This window comes from Myotis nattereri (genome assembly GCF_964212035.1).
Source record: "Myotis nattereri genome assembly, chromosome: 5".
NCBI lineage: Eukaryota > Metazoa > Chordata > Mammalia > Chiroptera > Vespertilionidae > Myotis > Myotis nattereri.
Window position 1 is genome coordinate 27,260,369 of NC_138080.1, and position 19,436 is coordinate 27,279,804.

Sequence of the window (19,436 nt, forward strand, 5' to 3'; positions counted from 1 at the left end):
CAGGGTAAAAGATCAATGTACAAAAAGAAATTGCAATTCTATGTGCTAGCCTGAAAAATCAAAAAAGAAAATAAATAAAAATATTTACAAAGCAAAACATACTACATACCTAGAAATAAATTAAATAAATGTATGCAATACCTCTTCAATTAAAACTACAAAACACAGTTAAAAGAATTAAAAGATGATCCAGGTAAATGGACAATTATATTACATTTATCATTTGTAAGACTTAATATTATAAAGCTGTTGATTTCATTCAGGTTATTCCATAAAATCATTCAGGTTATTCTATAAAATCAACTCAATTCCAAGCATGGTCCCAGTTTTACTTGTAAAACTGATAAGGAAGTTCTAAAATTAATATAGAAACAAATGATGACTAGAGAAGGCAAGTATAGACTCTACTCTGGCTTCTGGATGAGTGTAGAAGCCAGTCTAAACAAATTGGAGTTTTACATTCCATTGGATAACAGTAGGCAAGTGAGACAATAAGTTTCAATTGTAGTAATCATATTGATATTGTCCCAAAGGACTATCACTCTCTTCTCCCTGAGAATCCAACCTGGAAAGAAAGCAGCTTGAATCTTCTGGGGACCACTATGAAGAGAGACAGCATGACAAGAAAAATAGCGAATACAGGAAGATGTACAGCAAGATACTGAACCAAAATTCATCCAGATAATTTTTTTAGCCCCAGGATCTAGCCATGCCTGAAACCAGTTATACCCAAGGACTTTCCAGTAATCAAACCAACAGATTCCCTTTATAGCTAACAAATATGAAAAGAGTGAAGACACAAGCCAGAGACTACAAAAAGTTTCCTGCAATGTATGTATATATAATATACATATTATAACATATATATAATATATGGCATGTATACTAGTATATATGTAACTATAGAGATAGACACACATACAATAAAGGACAAGTAACCAGAAAGAAAACCTTCAAATAATAAAAAAAAAAAATGTATAAATGCTTCAACAGATGCCCTCATTAAAAATATCTAAAGAGCCAACAAGCACATAAAAAAAGTATTCAATATCATTACATGTCAATACAAATTACAACCAAAACAAAAAACCAGCACCCATTTATGATAAAAATCCTCAGCAAAGTGGCAACAGAGGAATCATACTTCAACATAGTAAAAGTCATATATGAAAAACCTAGAGCCATCATACTCAGTGGGAAAAATCTAAAAGCATTTCCCTTAATATCACGAACAAGACAGGGATATCTGCTTTTACCACTCTTATTCAACATAGTATTGGAAGTCCTAGGCACAACAATCAGACAAGAAGACATCCAAATTGGAAAGGAGGAAGTAAAACTGTCATTATTTGCAGATGACATGATAGTGTACATAGAAAATCTTAAAGATTCCACCAAAAAAACTACTAGATCTAATAAATGAATGCAGCAAAGTAGCAGGATACAAAATTAATATTCAGAAATTGGTAACATTTTTATTTTATTTTAATCTTCACCCAATCATTTATTGATTTTAGAGAGAGAGGAAGGGAAGAAAGAGAAATATCGATGTGAGAGAAACATCGATCAATTGCCTACCATATGTGCCCAAAAGGGGGATCGAACCCACAACCTAGGCATGTGCCCTGACCAGGAATCGAACACATATCTTTTGGTGTATGGGACGATACTCCAACCAACTGAGCCACCTGGACAGTAGCCTTTTTATACAGCAACTGGAGGCCCAATGCACGAAAATCATGCAAGAGTAGGCCTTCCTTCCCCCTGCTACCAGCACCGGCTTCCCTCCAGCACCCGGGACCCGGGCGGCTTCCCTATAGCCACCAGGAGGCACCTGAAACCCGGGCTTCACTCCAGCCCCAGCTTCCGGAAGTCCAGTCTAATTAGCATATTACCCTTTTATTATTACAGATAATGAACTATCAGAATGAGAAACTAAGAAAACAATCCCATTTAATATTGCAACAAAAAATGTAAGGTACCCAGAAATAAACTTAACCAAGGAGAAAAAAAAACCTGTACATGGACTGGAAGAATTAACATCATTAAATGTCCATACTACCAAAGCAATCTGTAGATTCAATGCAATTCCTATTAAAATACCAACTCATATTTCACAGACTTAGAACAAATATTTCAAAAATGTACATGGAACCAAAAAAAAAGCCCCAAATGACATCAGCATTCTTAAGAAAGGACAAAGCTGGAGGGATCACAACACCAAATATTATACTACAAGGCCACTGTCATCAAAACAGCCTGGTACTGGCACAAGGACAGGCATACAGACCAATGGAACAGAACAGAGCCCAGAAATCAACCCACATCTCAATGGTTAATTCATATTTGACAAGGGAGGCAAGAACATACAATGGAGTAAAGACAGTCTCTTCCATAAATGGTGCTGGGAAAATTGGACAGGTATATGCAAAAAAAAAAAAAAAAAAAAATGAAACTAGGCTACCAACTTACACCATATACAAGAATAAATTCAAAGTGGATAGAAAACTTAAAAGTAAGTTGCAAAACCATAAAAATCCTAGAAGAACATAAGCAGTAAAATTTCAGACAATTCATATAGCAGTATTTTCACCTGTACATCTACTAGGACAAGAGAAACAAAGAAAAATATAAACAAATGGGACTACATCAAACTAAAAAGCTTCAGCACAGCAAAAGAAACTATCAACAAAATAAAAAGGGAACCCACTGTATGGTAGAACATATTTGCCAATAATACATCTGATAAAGGGTTAATTTCCAATATCTATAAAGAACTTATAGAACTCAACACCAAGAAGACAAACAATTTGTTTAAAAAATGGGCAAAGAACCTAAATGGACACTTCTCCAAAGGACATACAGATGACCAATAGACATATGAAAAAATGTTCATCATCCCTAATCCTCAGAGAGAAGCAAATTAAAACTACAATGAGGTATTACCTCACACCTGCCAAAATGGCTGCCAACAATAAATCAACAAACAACTAGTTCTGGTGAGGATGTGGAGAAAAGGAAAACCTGCTACACTGCTAGTGGGAATGCAGACTGGTACAGCCACTGTGGGAAACAGTATAGAGTTTCCTCAAAAAGTTAAAAATAGAACTGCCTTTTGAACCCAGTGATCCCACTTCTGGGATCCTAAGAATCTTAAAACATCAATCAGAAAAGACATATGCACCCCTATGTTCACAGCAGTGTTATTTACAATAGCCAAGGTCTGGAAAATGCCCATCAGGAGTGGATAAAAAAGCTGTGGTATCCCTGAACAGTTTGGCTCAGTTGGTTGGACATCAACTCATGCACCAAAGGGTTGCCAGTTCGATTCCTAGTCAGGACACATGCCCAGGTTGTAGGCACCATCCTTGATGGCGAAGGGGGCGGGGGGCATGTGCAGGAGGCAGTTGATCCATGTTTCTCTCTCACATTGATGTTTCTTTCTCTTTTTCCCTCTCCCTTCCTCTCTCTACAAATCAATTTTTAAAAATCTTTTTTTAAAAGCTGTTACATTTACACAATGGCATACTATGTAGCCATAAAAAAGAGAAAACTCTTACTTTTTGCAATAGCATGGATGGACCTGGAGATTATTATTCTAAGTGAAATAAGCCAGACAGAGAAAGACAAATACCATATGATCTCACTTATATGTGGAATCTAATGAACAAAATAAACTGATGAACAAAATAGAACCAGAGGAATGGATACATGGAACAAACTGACAGCTGTCAGAGGGAACAGGTAGGGGGACTGGATGAAAGAATATATATGCATAACCTATGGACACAGAACAGTGTGGCGATGACCAGAGGGAGGGGAGTGGGGGCTGGATGGAAGTGGGTAAACCAGGGCAGGTGGGGGGAATGGAGGACATCTGTAATATTGTCAACAATTTTAAAAAGAAAAAAATATATTACCATATCTTTCATTCAATGGCTAAAATTAGAAAGTGCTGGCCAGATATTTGGAACAATTGGAATTTTCATGCATTGATTTTACAATTATAAGTGGAATAAACATATTTGAAAAAGCGGAATACCTACCAAACTAAACATGAAGTCTACCCTTTGATTTACTAATCTTATTTTCACGTACAAAGCATTTACCAAGAGAAATAAGGGTAAGTCTGCCAAAAGAACAATTAAAAGGCAAAGAGACATTATGTTGAGAAAAGCCAAACATATAACTATACATATTGCATTTTAACATATTTATAGAGATCAAGAATAAGCAATCCTAATAAGTTGTAATAAAAGTCAAAATTGTGGTTGCTCTTCTTGTTTTGAGATCACAATGAACTTACATAGACGTACCTTCCCCTTTGGGCAGAGTGACATAATGGGACTGGACTATAGAGATAACAGTGCTGCTCCAAACTGGGGCCAACTCTATATAATCAATTGATGTGCCAATTGGGGGACTGTGATAAATCAGCAAAATGATAATGCTAAAACTTGCCAAAAAATCTAAGAGACTATATACAGCCATGATAGAGAAACTTACAGAGATGTTCATAGAACTACTGCTTGTGAGGAAACTTAAGCACTTACTATTCCATTTAAACCAATATGGATTGGTAAGACCAATAATTAGGAAAATGACTGGAAATTAGAGCCCACAGGCACTTATGCATCTGTCTCCCTGTCTCATGGTCCCACTAAACTAAAAATAAGGGAGTCTATCCTCTGCCTTCTAATGATCAAACAAACTATTTTCGACAACTCTAACCTGGAACTGCATAAGGAAGTAATTCTGGGAAATGAAGTCCCAGCCATGCCCAAATTAACACACAGAAGCCAGCCCAACCAGCTTTACTTCTAGTTTTCTTGTCACAAGATCTTTTTACTCTGAAAACATTGGGTCCAATTCCCAGCCATGAGCAAGGCCAAAGAACAAAACACAAAAACTACATATCAGATGAGACACTTCTTTCAAGACCTTCACACTTATTAATTTCTGCTGAAATTACTTATTAGACAGAAAAAGCTTTGAGTAGTAAAAACTGATAACTTCAAAAACAGTAATTTCTTAGTAAAAAGGGGAAAAATATTGAGTAGGCAATTTGCAGTATCTGTTGTACTAGATCAAAATGAAATTACCAAGTACAAAAGAAAGTTACAAAAGAAACTACAAATACAAGAGTCCATACCATAACCACTGCACACTTATAGAGCAATGAGAATTTATCAGAAACTAATTTTTTTTAAAAAAGGACCACTTTTGCCTGCATGTGAAAAAATACACTTTAAGACTTAGTAATGGAAATAACGTTTACATCTGAACCAAAATAAAAGCACCTCAGAATAAAACATATTAGAGCTAAAAGGTATTGGAGGGAAATTTATCACCCTAAATATTCATTTCAGAAAATTAAAACCAGAACCCTGGCCAGGTAGCTCAGCTGGTTAGAACACTGTCCTGATACCTCAAGGTTGTGGGTTCAATCCTGTTAGGGTACCTACAAGAATCAACTAATGGATACATAAATAAATAAAGCAACAAATTGATCTCTCTTTCTCTCTCTCAAATCAATATTTCCCTGTTCCTTCCTCTCTCTAAAATCAATAAATAATTTAATTTTTTTTAAAATTACGTAACTAAAAACCAGAAATCATTGAGCCAACATTCCACATTAAGGGTAAGACACTGATCTTTGCTTCTAGTATAAATTTTCTTATAGACTTATTTCTTATGAATTTTGACCAATAAAATGTGATATTCACGAAGGTGTTACCACATGGTTTACATACAAAGGGTTTCACTCAGTTGTAAATTCTCAAGACTTCATAAAGATGAGCGACAATTTCCTTTCTTAGTAAGAGGATGTCTCCACAGTGTGAGATCTCACATGTTGCCTAAGATTTGAAAAGCTTTGCAGACATTCCCATACTGCTTACATTTATGTTTTCTCTAGTGTGAGTTTTTACATGTCTTCGAAAGTAGGCAGGGCAAACAAAGGCTTTCCCACATTCCTTACATTCATATGGTTTCTCTCCAGTGTGGCTTCTTACATGTCTTCGAAAGGATGAGGGACAACTGAAGGCTTTCCCACATTCCAGACACTCAAATGGTTTCTCTCCAGTGTGCATTCTGGCATGTACAGTTAGGTATGAAGAATGACGAAAGGCTTTCCCACATTCCTTACATTCATAGGGTTTCTCCCCAGTGTGCGTTCTCATATGAATCCTAAGAGCTGAAGGATAAATAAAGGCTTTTCCACATTTCTTACATTCATAAGGTTTCTCTCCAGTATGAGTTCTTACATGTACTGTAAGGTGGGAGGAACTAATAAAGGCTTTCCCACATTCCTTACATTCATAAGGCTTCTCTCCACTGTGAGTTCTCAAGTGTTCCGTGAGGGATGAGGAACGACTAAAAGCCTTCCCACATTCCTTACATTCGTATTGTATCTTTCCTATGTGATCTCTCACATGTGCTCTGAAGGATGAGGGACAACTAAAGGCTTTTCCACATTCCTTACATTCATAAGGTTTCTCTCTACTTTGATTTTTCACATGGGTATTCAGAGATGTTAGAAGATAGAAGGCTTTTCCACATTCCAGACATTCATAGGGTTTCTCTCCAGTATGTTTTCTCATGTGGATACTTAAGGAGGAGGGACAATTGTAGGCCTTCCCACATTCCTTACATTTATAGGGTTTCTCTCCTGTATGTGTTCTGACATGTACAGTGAGTTTTGAGGACTCACTGAAGGCCTTTCCACACTCTTTACATTCGTAAGGCTTCTCTCCAGTATGAATTCTTATATGTATTATAAGGTGAGAGGAAGAACTAAAGGCCTTCCCACATTCCTTACATTCATATGGCTTATCTCCACTATGGATTCTTTTGTGTTTGGAGAGTGAGGAGGAGCAACTAAAGGCCTTCCCACATTCCTTACATTCATATGGCTTATCTCCACTATGGATTCTTTTGTGTTCTGTGAGGGATGAAGAACAGCTAAAGTTTTTTCCACATTCCTCACATTCATAGCTTGTCTTTCCAGTGTGAATCTTCATATGTGCCCTAAAGAATGAAGAACAGCCGAAGGCTTTGGTACACTCCTTACATTCATAGGGTTTCTCTTCTGTGGGAGTTTTCATATGCTTCTTGAAACAAGCGAGAAAATGGAAAGCTTTCCCACATTCCTTACACTGATAGGGTTTGCTTCCAGTGTGAGAGCCAATGTGATTCTTAAGGGATAAATGATCCATGAAGACCTTTTTACATTCATGGCATTCATAGGATTTTATCTCAGTAATTCTTTTGGGCATACTAAGATTTGAAATTTGGCTGAAGGTTTGTCCAGATTGATTTTCTTCATTATGTTCATAGATGTCCTCCACCACATTACTTCTTTCAAAAATAAAAAGCACATTATTAGTAATAAATACATTTTTACCATTTTCAGTGACTATGTGTGTTTTTTGCCCTGTCAAGTTATAAGATGAAAGTTCTCACAAAGGGCTCTACAATAGCAAATATCTATCACTGAATTTTTCACTAATCGGATTTTTCTCATAATTGCTTACAACTGTCAAACATTGAAGATCTGTCTCATTTGTGGGGGGGAAAAATATCTTGTGAAAATTCTTTCTGCAATCACAATTTCTGATCAAGTTTTATGAACATGGTTTTTAAATGTCATGACGTTTTAAGATTCTCTTCTGAGGTACCACTTTCTTTTATATGAATGGCACTCACCTCAAATGTCTCTTGGGGTTTTTGTTTTTATAACCAATGCAATAGTATTCCCAGTTTTTGTATAAAATGGATGACCAGGAATCATCCTTTTTCAATTTTTCTTTTCTCTGTTGATTGGAAGCTTTTTCTCCATAAATATCTTGCGAAGTGACTGATTCATTACTTTTAAGTTGAGTCTCCAAACCTGAAACAAAAGGTAAAGGTACCCCTCAGCAAAGGGCTTTTGGCACTAAGGCTGTTTCAAGACTTTGGTAATAAGCACAAGGGTCAATATGTTAAACAACTGACTAAGAAATAATTCCATGAAGATTGAGACTGATGGTAACATGAATAGGGTATTATTAGAATAAAACAAAAAGGAACTGGATAAAATGTACATGACCAAATACTAACTTACAAAGAGGGAAGTCTTTTCCAAAAACAAAGAAAGTGTGAGAGGACTAATAAAATGTCATAACAGTAATCAATGGTATCTGTGAAAAATCTGCCTCTCAGACAAAAGTTTCATTTTGCTTTTATTTTATGTTTCCAAATGTAATATCCCCCAAACAGGACAATTTCTCACAAGAATTCTTGCCTTCCTGGTGCTCCCCATGGATAGTCCCTCTCTTTGTTATCTCCAGGTCCTCCTCTTGTTTCCACGGGAAGATCAGACAGGGTGTATGTAGTGGATACCCTATTGATGCAGAAAGGCATATCATATGAAAGAAAACAATGAGGAACCATAAACATTTCCATGAGACAAAGCAAAACTTTGGTCTTCTGATACTATAAAGATGGGGCAAGTGTGAATTTAATTGCAACAAAATGTTTGTCCAAAAAAATTTTTAAGGGGAGGAGGAGTTGTAACATAGCTTCTGATGTCTAGAACTGATCTTTCACATCTAATCCTCAGTATTACTAGAAGTTGGTCTGATACTTACAGCCAGGACATTTTGTTCTCCTGCTGAACACAGATAATCTCACAGAATACCAATCTTAGACAAGGTTACTCTGACACCATTGTAAAATGAAATAAGACCATTTTAAAATTTAGTCTAAGGACAGGAAAAAATTTAGTCTAAGGACAGGCACTATGCCACCAACAAAATACTCAATAGAATTTTCCCCACTTTCTATTAGCATCCAATCTACCCAAGTGAGTTCAATCCAAGTGGGTTGAACAGTGTCCACCCAAAATCCACATCCAGCCCTGGCCAGTGTGGCTCAGCAGTTGGAGCATCAGCCCACACATCAAAGGGTCATGGGTTCAATTCCTGGTCAAGGGCACATACCTGGGTTTCAAGTTCGCTCCTCACCCCATATGGGAAGCAACCAGTCAATGTGTCTCTCTTACATTCTCATTCTCATTCTCTCTCTCTCTCTCTCTCTCTCTCTCTCTCTGTCTCTGAGTCTTTTCCACTCTCGCAGCTTCCCACCCTGTCTCTGCGCTCTCTCTCACTCGCTCTCTCTCTCAGTCTCTATCTATCTCTTTCCCACTTCCTTCCGTCCTTCCACTCTCTCTGAAAAAAAGCAATGAAAAAATATCCTCATGTGAAAATTAACCAAAAAAAATTTATTTTTAATCCATGTCTAAATAGATTAATGAAACAGAATAGAGTTCAAAAATAGGTCCATAAAAATAGTCAACTCATTTTTTAAAAAAGGAACAAAGGCAACACAATGGAGAAAAAAAAATATTCTTTTTAACAAAGACTAGAACTAGATATTAACATCCAAAAAAATGAATCTAGACACAAACCTTATACTCTTCACAAAATTTGATTTTACAGACCTAAATTTACAATGTAAAACTATAAAACTCTTAAAAGATAATAGGAGAAAAATCTAGATGACCTAGGGCTTGGCAATGACTTGCTAGATACAATACCAAAGGCATCATCTACAAAAGGAAGAATTGGTAAGGGCACATACCCAGGTTGTAGGCTCAATCTCCAGTAGGGGGCATGCAGGAGGCAGCCGATCAATGATACTCTCTCATCATTGATGTTTCTATTTCTCTCTCTCCCTTTTCCTTCCTCTCTGAAATCAATAAAAATACATTCTTTTAAAAAATAGTTTAAAAAAAAAAAAAAGCAATGAGATACCACCATACACCTATGAGAATGGCCAAAATCTGGAACACTGACAACACCAAATGATGATTAGGATGGGGAGCATCAGGAATTCTCACTCATTGCTGGTGAGAATTCAATATGGTGCAGCCACCTTGGAAGACAGGCTGGGGTTTTTAAATAAAACTAAACATATCATTCCCATAGAACAGACAATCCTACTCTTTTGAATTTACCCAAATGAGTTGAAAACATATGCAAACAAAACTTGCACACACATTTACAGAAGCTTTATTCATAATTGCCAAAAGTTGGAAGCAGTAAAGATGCCCTTCTGTAGGTGAATGGATAAATAAATGGTGGTACATCAAGACAATGGAATATTATATTCAGTGCTAAGAAGAAATGAACTGTTAAGACATAAAAGAACTTTAAATGCATGTTACTAACTGAAAAAAGCCAATGTGAAAATGCTACATACACATACTGTATAATTCCAAATACATGACCTTCTCAAAAAGAAAAAACTATGGACATAGTAAAAACATCCATACTTGCCAGGGTTTAAAAGGGAAGGAGGGATGAATCGATGGGGCAGAGGATTTAGGCCAGTAAAACTACTCTGTATGATATTATGACAGTGGGTATGTCATTATATGTTTGTCCAAACCATAGAAGGTACAACACCAAGAGTGAAGCCTTATGTAAACTATGGACTCAGGTGATGAGGATATGTCAATGCAGGTTCATCAATTGTAACAAATAACCCACTCTGATGGGGGATGTTGTGCATGTGTAAGGGTAAGGGGTATATGGGAAATCTCTATACCTTCTGTTCAATTTTGCTGTGAGCCTAAAACTGCTCTAAAAATAAATAAATGTTTGGGTTTTGTTTGTTTTTTAATTCATGTGCTGAACCTCAGAATGCTTCCTTATTTGGAAATAGGGTCATTGCAGATATAATCACGTTAAGCTGAAATTATACTGGAGTAGGGTGGGCCCTAAATCAAATAACTAGTGTCCTTATACAAAGGGAGGGACTTAGAGACCGAGAGAAGACAGAGGCAGAGATTAGAGAAATGTATCTGCAAGTCAAAAACACCAAGGATTTATTTCTCGCCACCACCAGAAGCCAGGAAGAGACAGACAGGATTTTTTTCCAAAAAGCTTTCAGAAGGAGCAAGACACCTTGATTTTGGACCTCCAGATCCAGAAATGTGAAAGAATAGATTTCTTTTGTTTTTAGTCATCCAGTTTGTAGTATATTGTTACAAAAGGCCCAGTAAACTAATACAGCCTGCTTGCATAGACCCATCCCCAAATCACTCAAAGTTCAAATCCTATCATATGTACTTTCTAAAACCCTCTTACTATGACATCCCACAGCTCCTTATGTTATGTATTCTCCCTTGCTGCACTGAGTAATTAACCCAACTTGTTTTACGTCAGGTATGTTGCTGGGGGTCTTTTAATAAAGGGCATTGATGGCAGCAAATTCTCAAAAGGTCCCAAACCATAAACCTCCCTGGGTCCCTAAGAGACCCCTTAAATATATATATATATATATATATATATATATATATATATATATATATATATATATATATATATATTAGAGGCCTGGTGCACGAAATTCATGCACTGGGGGAGAGGGGGGGTGTCCCTCAGCCCAGCCTACACCCTCTCCAATCTGGGACCCCTCGGGGGATATAACTGCCGGTTTAGGCCCGATCTCACAATCCAGGGCTGTTGGCTCCCAACTGCTCACCTGCCTGCCAGCCTGATCACCCCCTAACCACTCCCCTGCCAGCCTGATCAACACCTAACTGCTCCCCTGCCAGGCCGATTGCCCCCAACTGCCCTCCCCTGCTGGCCCAGTCGCCCCCAACTGCCCTCCCCTGCAGGCCCAGTCCCCCCCCAACTGCCCTCCCCTGCAGGCCCAGTCCCCCCCCAACTGCCCTCCCCTGCAGGCCCGGTCGCTCCCAACTGCCCTCCCCTGCAGGCCTGGTTGCCCCCAACTGTCCTCCCCTACTGGTGCGGTCACCCCTAACTGCCCTCCCCTGCCGGCCTGGTCCCCCCACAACTGCCCTCCCCTGCCGGCCATCTTGTGGTGGTCATCTTTGACCACATGGGGGCAGCCATCTTGTGCAAGGGCGTGATGGTCAATTTGCATATTACCGCTTTATTATATAGGATTAGAGGCCCGGTGCACAAAATTCATGCACAGGTAGGATCCCTAGGCCTGGCGAGTGATCGGGGCTGTTGGGGCCTTCCAGCTGCTGGTCAGAGCCTTCCTTTGTTCCATGCCACCCCCCGATGGTCAGCGCACATGAGAGCAAGCAATCAAACTCCCAGTCTCCCAGTTGAACTCCCGAGGGACACTTTGCATATTAGCCACATATATAATTGATTTCAGAGAGGAAAGGAGAGGGAGAGAGAGATAGAAACATCAATGATGAGAGAATCATTGATTGGTTGCCTCCTGCACGCCCCCCATTGGGCATGTGCCTTTGACTGGAATCAAACCCTGGACCCTTTAGTTTGCAGGCCGACACTCTATCCACTGAGCAAACCAGTTAGGTATGCCCACACTTTCAACCACAATAAAAAGTCAGTTCAGAACACAGATGTTTATTTTCATGGTGAAGCCCCTAGACTACAGGTTCCTTGGGGTCAGTGACCATGTTTGTCTTATTCACCAATGTATTCCAATTCTTCAGCCCAAATCCTAGCATAAGGAATAAGGTTGAGTTATCAGATTTGTTTTCTAAACAACTAAATAAAGGAATGCTGCTATTCTTACCTAGCGAGGCCAGGTTCCGGAAGTTCTCCAGCATCACCTCTCTGTACAGTCTCCTCTGAGCACGATCCAGCAAAGCCCACTCCTCCTGGCTGAAGTCCACAGCAACATCCTCAAAGACCACTGAGTCCTGAAACATCCCACATATTCTGATCAGAAAGATATCAACTCCCCAAATGTGTTCAGGAGGATGGATGATGCTGACAATACAGGGGAAAGGAACCGAGAATCCAGTCATGGGAAGTTCTAAAGATTTTATGGTCTCCTAACATCAACCCCTGGACTCAGCCATCAGATCTTTCTCCCCACACATCCTTCCTAACTGATCAAATCCTGTCTCCCAGACTGAATGAAACTTCAAAAACACTCAATTTATCTCTCCATGGTTCAATGGTAAACAATTCCAGTCTTATAATGATCCAGACCAGTCCAGGGCATAAAACAAAAATGAGATAACTGGCCTAAAAATTAAATACAGCAGGTCCTCAAATGACTTCATTTTGTTATAATGATGAAATGCTGTGAGAACTTAACTATGGTGAAACTGGTTTCTGTATGCATTGTTTTGCTGTAAGTCGCAGAACCTACCAACAATGTTAAGTGAGAAACAATTTCACCTGCTTCCTTCTCTCCCACTATAGCAATCAGCACAACATGAAACAAAGGGTCAAACCCGGATGAGGTTTTAATGAATAAAAATGCACTGAGAGAAAGGGAGCTTTCCATTTTTTTCATAAACCCGAGAGGCCCAGAAGCCTGCAGACAGCACAACTTTTCAACCCAGGCCCCCAGCTGGCCATATTTTCTTGGACTTTAGTCCAGGGCTAAATCCAGCCTACCACCTGTTTGTGTAAGTAAAGTTATACTGGAACACAATAAAACATGTTTATATGATGTCTATGGCTGCTAACACACTACAGTGACAGAATTTAGTTCCAACAGAAACTCAGGCCTTTAAAGCCTAACATACTATGTGGCCCAACAAAGAAACAGATTGCTAATCCCTGCTCTAAACAATCAGATCGATGAACTGGTGAAATGGGAATATTCTTTTGGAGAATTATTAGCTCTTACCTACCTGTGTCATGTTTTTCTGTAACTCAGCAGCTCTTCTTTCTTCGTCCATTCATGAAGAAAGGCAGGCTATTGAGAAGTTACCACTGAGGCAGGAGAAAAAAGACATCATAATTTAGATCTCCCCACAATTTGCACACTCATGAGCTTGGATGCTGCAGCACATTATGAGTTACCATTCCCCCCAAAACACACACACACACACACACACACACACACACAATACCCACACATGCACATGCATACACCCAAGACACCCAAGCAAACACACGCCGATCTTGTAAGAAAGTGGAGCAATCTTACACTGTGTAGAGCTAGAAACTATGCTTTGGTTCTTGTTGGCCTCTTTTTAAAAAAAAAAAAACAGTTAATAGTCCCATTTGGCAAGTAAGTTAACTGAACTCTAAAAGCTTAGCTAATACTGAAATCAATTTGCCCATGATAATGAAAAGCATAAAAAGTTCCAGGCAATACCTTCAACCTTAAGAATCTACACTGTCTCAAATCCAAGAAAGCACTGACTAATACTGTATACCAGACTTCTGGGTGCTCCGTTCCCAATATTCCTTATTTCTGCACCCCTTGGCAAGCTAACAGGCATTACTGCTCAGCCCCTGATCACCGGACCTTCCCATCATGGGCTGCAGGATCCCTGAAACCTGGTTTATGAGAGAATCAACTAAATTCCACACACAGGAAGCAGAGAAGACTACCATGCTATAATCCTCATGCTAAATGCTGCCTGTTCAGAAGCAGCAGAAATATAATACTTAGGTGAAGTTAGCAATGTGTCATCTCTGATAGTAATATCTACAGTGCTGTTGCACAAATTTCAAATAATGAAAACAACTGTTTCTTCCACTGCAGTGGATCAAGTATGTATTTTAAAGCCAATAAAAACTGAACAGTCAACCACAGTTTTTACTATATTAATAATATGGTCCATGTGAGTAACCATGATGTGAGAATGACTTTGCAAAGAAATGCCCACAGCTTTGCAAAGAAATTATTTATATTTCATAGAAACTCTGCAAATCAGGTATTATTACAACTAATTTATAGTGGAGAAATCTTAGAGTCAATTAACCACTCACTCAGTGTTACCCAATTAGAAACCTGATCTCTCAGGCTGTGTGTGCAGGTCTATTTATCTCAAGTCCAAATGGCCAATCAGTATATTTCTGAACGTCTACCTTACAACCTAGTTGTTAGTGAGGCCCTTATTCCCTAACATTACCAGGGCCTGGCCTAGAACCCTGTTGGACACACTGTGCAGAGTAGACAAATGAAGTCGTCCATTCGAAGGTTTTATCTTTGAGCTCCTTCTCTTGACTAAGACCTATGTCTTGAGCAAGAATGGTTCTCTGAAGGCCCCTACTGCCTGCACCTTCATTGCATATTTATTTACGTAATATTTCCCCTGGTCCTATGACATGCAATCACAGGAGATGCAGCACTGAACAAAACAGAAAAATACTGAAGCACATGGACTTCATAACTTTTTTAAGGAAGGGCAGTAAATTAACAAAATATCAAGTGGTGGTATATGCTATATAAAATGCAGTGCATTATAGGGATAAGGAGATGCACACTTACTTACCTTTAGTGAGTCAGGACTACTCATATGGCAGGATAGAAGCAGAAAATTAAAATAACTGTTTCAGATAACAATGGGAATCCATAGCTGGTGTGGTATATATACTAGTATTATATACTTATAAATACCATCAATTCTCAGAGGAGAAAAAATCAGTATCAATGGGCTAACTACTGACTTATAAGGTTGGGAAAAGAATAGCATAAAGAATTAGAAAGAAAAGTGAAAACAAGGCATAATTAATGATGCTTAAAAAAACTAATAAACAGAGTCAGAAAAGGTAGCAATGTGTCCTTTGAAAACTAATGAAGTCGACAAACCCATGGCAATTTTAAAAACAACAGAGCACAGATAAAGGAAGTTATGAATGAGTCATAATCACAGATGTTACCAGGGAGACTATAACAAAAAAACTAAGGGAATTCATATGAAAACATACAGGTAATGAATAAATTTTGAGAGAGAGAAAGAGAGATATACAATTTTCCATCAATGATTTAAAATAAATATAGAACTTATTACATCCAGTCATTAAAGAAAAAAAAATCTCCAATTTAAAACATACCTATGTAAGAAACAAAAGTTACAAATTGTTTTACGAACAGGCTCAACAAATAAGTAAAATATTCAAAATCCCATTTTTTTTGGGGGGGGGGGGGGCTATTTTCTCAGATATTTCCAAGACCAGAAAAATACTACAAAAAAAAAAAAGATATCATACACATTAGTGTAAATAATATATTAGTATAGTCAAGAAGTGAAAAATAGCCCTAACCGGTTTGGCTCAGTGGCTAGAGTGTCGGCCTGCGGACTGAAGGGTCCCAGGTTCGATTCCGGTCAAGGGCATGTACCTTGGTTGCGGGCACATCCCCAGTGGGGGGCGTGCAGGAGGCAGCTGATTGATGTTTCTCTCATCAATGTTTCTAGCTCTCTATCCCTCTCCCTTCCTTTCTGTAAAAAAATCAATAAAATATATTTTCAAAAAAAAAAGAAATGAAAAATAAAGATATTAATCACAAACCAAGTTCGTTTCATCCTAAGAATAAAATGTGGTTGAAAAATGGAATCATCAACTAATAGCATTCACCACATTAGCAGAAAAACATCATACACAGTTTGTATTACTAGATAAACTAGTGACTGATCTGTATGAATGTTCATTGGTGATAACAACTTAACCCACCAGAACTAGAAGGGAACACGTTTTACTGGGGGAAAAAATCCACAAATACCTCCAGCAAACACCCTACTTAAGGGCAGAATAATCCCCTCTGGGGTCAGAAACAAGGAAAGGCTACAAATTCCATGCTCTTTTACATTGAACCGGAGGGAGGTCTGGCACCACAATAAAGTAAAGAAATACAAGGTGCAAGGGTTGGGGGGGGGGGGGGGCTGAAACTGACAGCTGATCACACTGCGTGTGAAATTCAAAAAATCTACAGATTGAAATGTGTAGCGGCGTTCGGCGCGGAGGTTCTGGGTATTTAACCCTCAGTTCTCCGCGAGGCGCCTGAACCGCTGCGCTCGCTCTGGCGGCACCTGGGTCACGTGTGACGGCGCCCGCGGGCGGGTCAGGTTAAGGGCAGCTGATTGATGTTTCTCTCATCAATGTTTCTAGCTCTCTATCCCTCTCCCTTCCTCTCTGTAAAGAAATCAATAAAATATATTTTCTAAAAAAAAGAAATGAAGAATAAAGATATTAATCACAAACCAAGTTTGTGGGAGGCGGGGGGCGGGTGGGGGCAAATGTCAGCCGCGCTCACCGCACTCGCCGCCGGAATCCACCGACCAGCGCGGAGACGACGAGGTGAGGCTCCGTCCCGGGACCCGAATGGCGGGACGCTGTTCCTTTAGGAGAGAGCCCAGGGCGCTTTGGGGGAGAATCCAATGAGAAGGTGATTCTCCGATCCCCTCCGCTCCCTCCGCCGGCTGGACCCAGCCCCGAGTTCCCGATTCCGAGAGTCGGGGACGCGACACCGAGCGGGGCGGGCCGGGCTCGGGAAACGGCTCGGCGAGGGGAGGTCCGGGAGCGGGGTCCCGGCGGCAGCCACGCTGTGATCGCCGGCCTCCCCGAGGCCGAGCTCTCCGCTTCCGACGCTGGGGCCCGGGGGCGGGCCGGACCGAGGCCGCGGAGGCTGAGGGCCCGGTGAAAATGGACCGAGGCCGGCCGCTCGCGCGCGCACGCGCAAAAGCACACATTTGCTTCCGGATTTTGCGCGGCGCCCAGCGGGAGAGGCGGGGGCTCAGGAGCTGGGAAATGGGGAGGGACAGGGAAGGTGGGGAGGAGGCGGTGGTGCTTCCAGCTGTGAGCGGCGAGCTGCCAGTTTCCTCCCAGAAGAGACACGGTTGGGTCCTGGGACCGGATCAGCGCAGAAGTTGGGGTTGGATGTCGGTGGGGCGGGACCAGGTCGGTGGGGCGGGACCAAGTCAATAGGGCGAGACCAGGTCAGTGAGGCGGACTTAATTGGCTACTCCTGTGGGGCGGGACTTAATTGAATATTCCGAGAGGCGGGGCTTACGGTGAGGCCCGGTCTAAGGGCGGGGCCAGGTCGAGGGGCGGGGCCAGCTCAGTGGGGCGGGACTTAGTTGGATATTCCGAGAGGCGGGGCTTACGGTGGGGCCAGGTCGAGGGGCGGGACTGAGGTAGATGAGGGCTAAAGGCGATGTAGGGCCTCCAATCCAGGCGCCCAAGAACTGGGAAACGGGACGGACACAAAACCTACACCAACCCACGAGACCTCCCTTCCACCCCAGTCAGTCCTTTCATTAGACTGTGCCAGCCTCTGCAACACTCCCGTCCTCTTTTTTAAAAATGGGAGTGGATATCGTTTTGTAAAAAACTTAAGGTCTACAAATTGTAGTGTGTGCCCACATTTCCTGTGGCCCCCAACCCTGATGCTGCTCTGGCCTTTTACCTCTAAAATCAGCACACCTCACAGTAGGACTCTGTTCAACCTCCTCTAGTATTCCTTTCCACCTGTTTTCCCAATACCTTTTCACGTTCACATGGCAAAACAACACCCAAGCATTCACTAAAGGCCCTTGTACTTCCTTCCCGTTCTCAGCCATAACTGTCACCCACCCCTTGCAGGCCAGGGACCCAGCATCGCAGTTCTACCCAGTGTAGCTGGTACCAACAGAACAAAACTGGGTTTGGTAAAGCAGATCAGAAAGTTTTTTTCTTTGGCCAAAGAATGGAGAAGGAGCTAAAGCTCTAAAAATCCCTTCTGCCTGATTCTGGGGAGGGGGTATTGATTCAATTATTTGATCAGCCCTAACAACTACATTGTATTATGCTAAGGGAAATAAGCCAGTCAGAGAAAGACAAGTATCACATGATCTCACTCATAGTGGAATCTAATGAACAAAATAAACTGATGAACAAAATAGACCCAGAGACATAGAACCATGGAACAGACGGAGGAATTTCAGAGGGAGGCCGGACTGGGGAGGTGGTGGTGGTAGTAGAGGGCGGGGATTAACTGGGAAAATGCATATATGCACAGCCCATGGACATAGACAACAGTGCGGTGAAAACCTGGGAGGGGCAGTGCCAAATGGAGGGGGTCAGTGGTGAAAAAAAGCAAAGGGACATCTGTAATAGTATGAACAATAAAGACAAATTTAAAAAAAAAAAAAACTACATTGAAAAGCTGAATCACCAACAGTGAATTAATGAAAAGGGCATGTAGTTATGCAGTGATTGTATCCATCATCTCCATGGGGAAAGTTTAGCAACAATGGTGCCAACAGGAGTAAGATGCATTTACTTATGCAGCAAAATGTGCATCGATAAAGACGAAATGGAACTTTAAGGGAACATAATCAGGCGGGTCCCTGGGAAGAGCTAGAGTTATGGAAGTTCTCACACTGTCATTGGGAGAACCCTACAGAAAGAACTGTTTACATAATGAAGTTCTGCGGCTCTAACTTCCCCTTTTCTTATCTCCCTTCTATGAATACCCCTCCGTCTTCGCTTGCAGGCCACATGGCTTGTCATGTCTGCATGTGCCAGGGTTTTTGTCCCAGCATCTAGAAGGGTTCAGGAATCTGGAAAAGGCTGTGTGTAGATGACATAGGAATCCAGAGACTAATAAAGAGTCTGGAGACAAGATACAATTTTGAAAGGCATTGGGGGTCAGAGGACCTTCAGCTAAAGGAACTGAAGAGTGCCTCCTTGTCTAGGACCCTTGCTTTTATTAAC

General features: G+C 40.6%; 1 protein-coding gene across 6 annotated transcripts; it reads right to left on the reverse strand.

Annotated features, from left to right (window-relative positions):
- Positions 1 to 6,515: 6,515 nt before the first annotated feature.
- On the reverse strand, positions 6,516 to 17,587 carry LOC308519563 (zinc finger protein 699-like). 6 transcript variants are annotated; one of them, XM_081091585.1, is made up of 5 exons: positions 16,944 to 17,448; positions 13,640 to 13,721; positions 12,565 to 12,691; positions 8,273 to 8,383; positions 6,516 to 7,891 (listed from the first exon to the last, which is right to left on the reverse strand). In XM_081091585.1, the coding sequence occupies exons 2-5, from the start codon at positions 13,685 to 13,687 to the stop codon at positions 7,704 to 7,706; spliced, it is 474 nt and encodes a 157-aa protein (XP_080947711.1). In that variant the 5' UTR covers positions 13,688 to 13,721; positions 16,944 to 17,448; the 3' UTR covers positions 6,516 to 7,703. The 6 variants fall into 6 exon arrangements, with proteins under 6 accessions (XP_080947711.1, XP_080947709.1, XP_080947712.1 ...); XM_081091583.1 differs by having other exon boundaries at positions 16,996 to 17,419; XM_081091586.1 differs by having other exon boundaries at positions 13,640 to 13,704; positions 16,996 to 17,411.
- Positions 17,588 to 19,436: the final 1,849 nt, after the last annotated feature.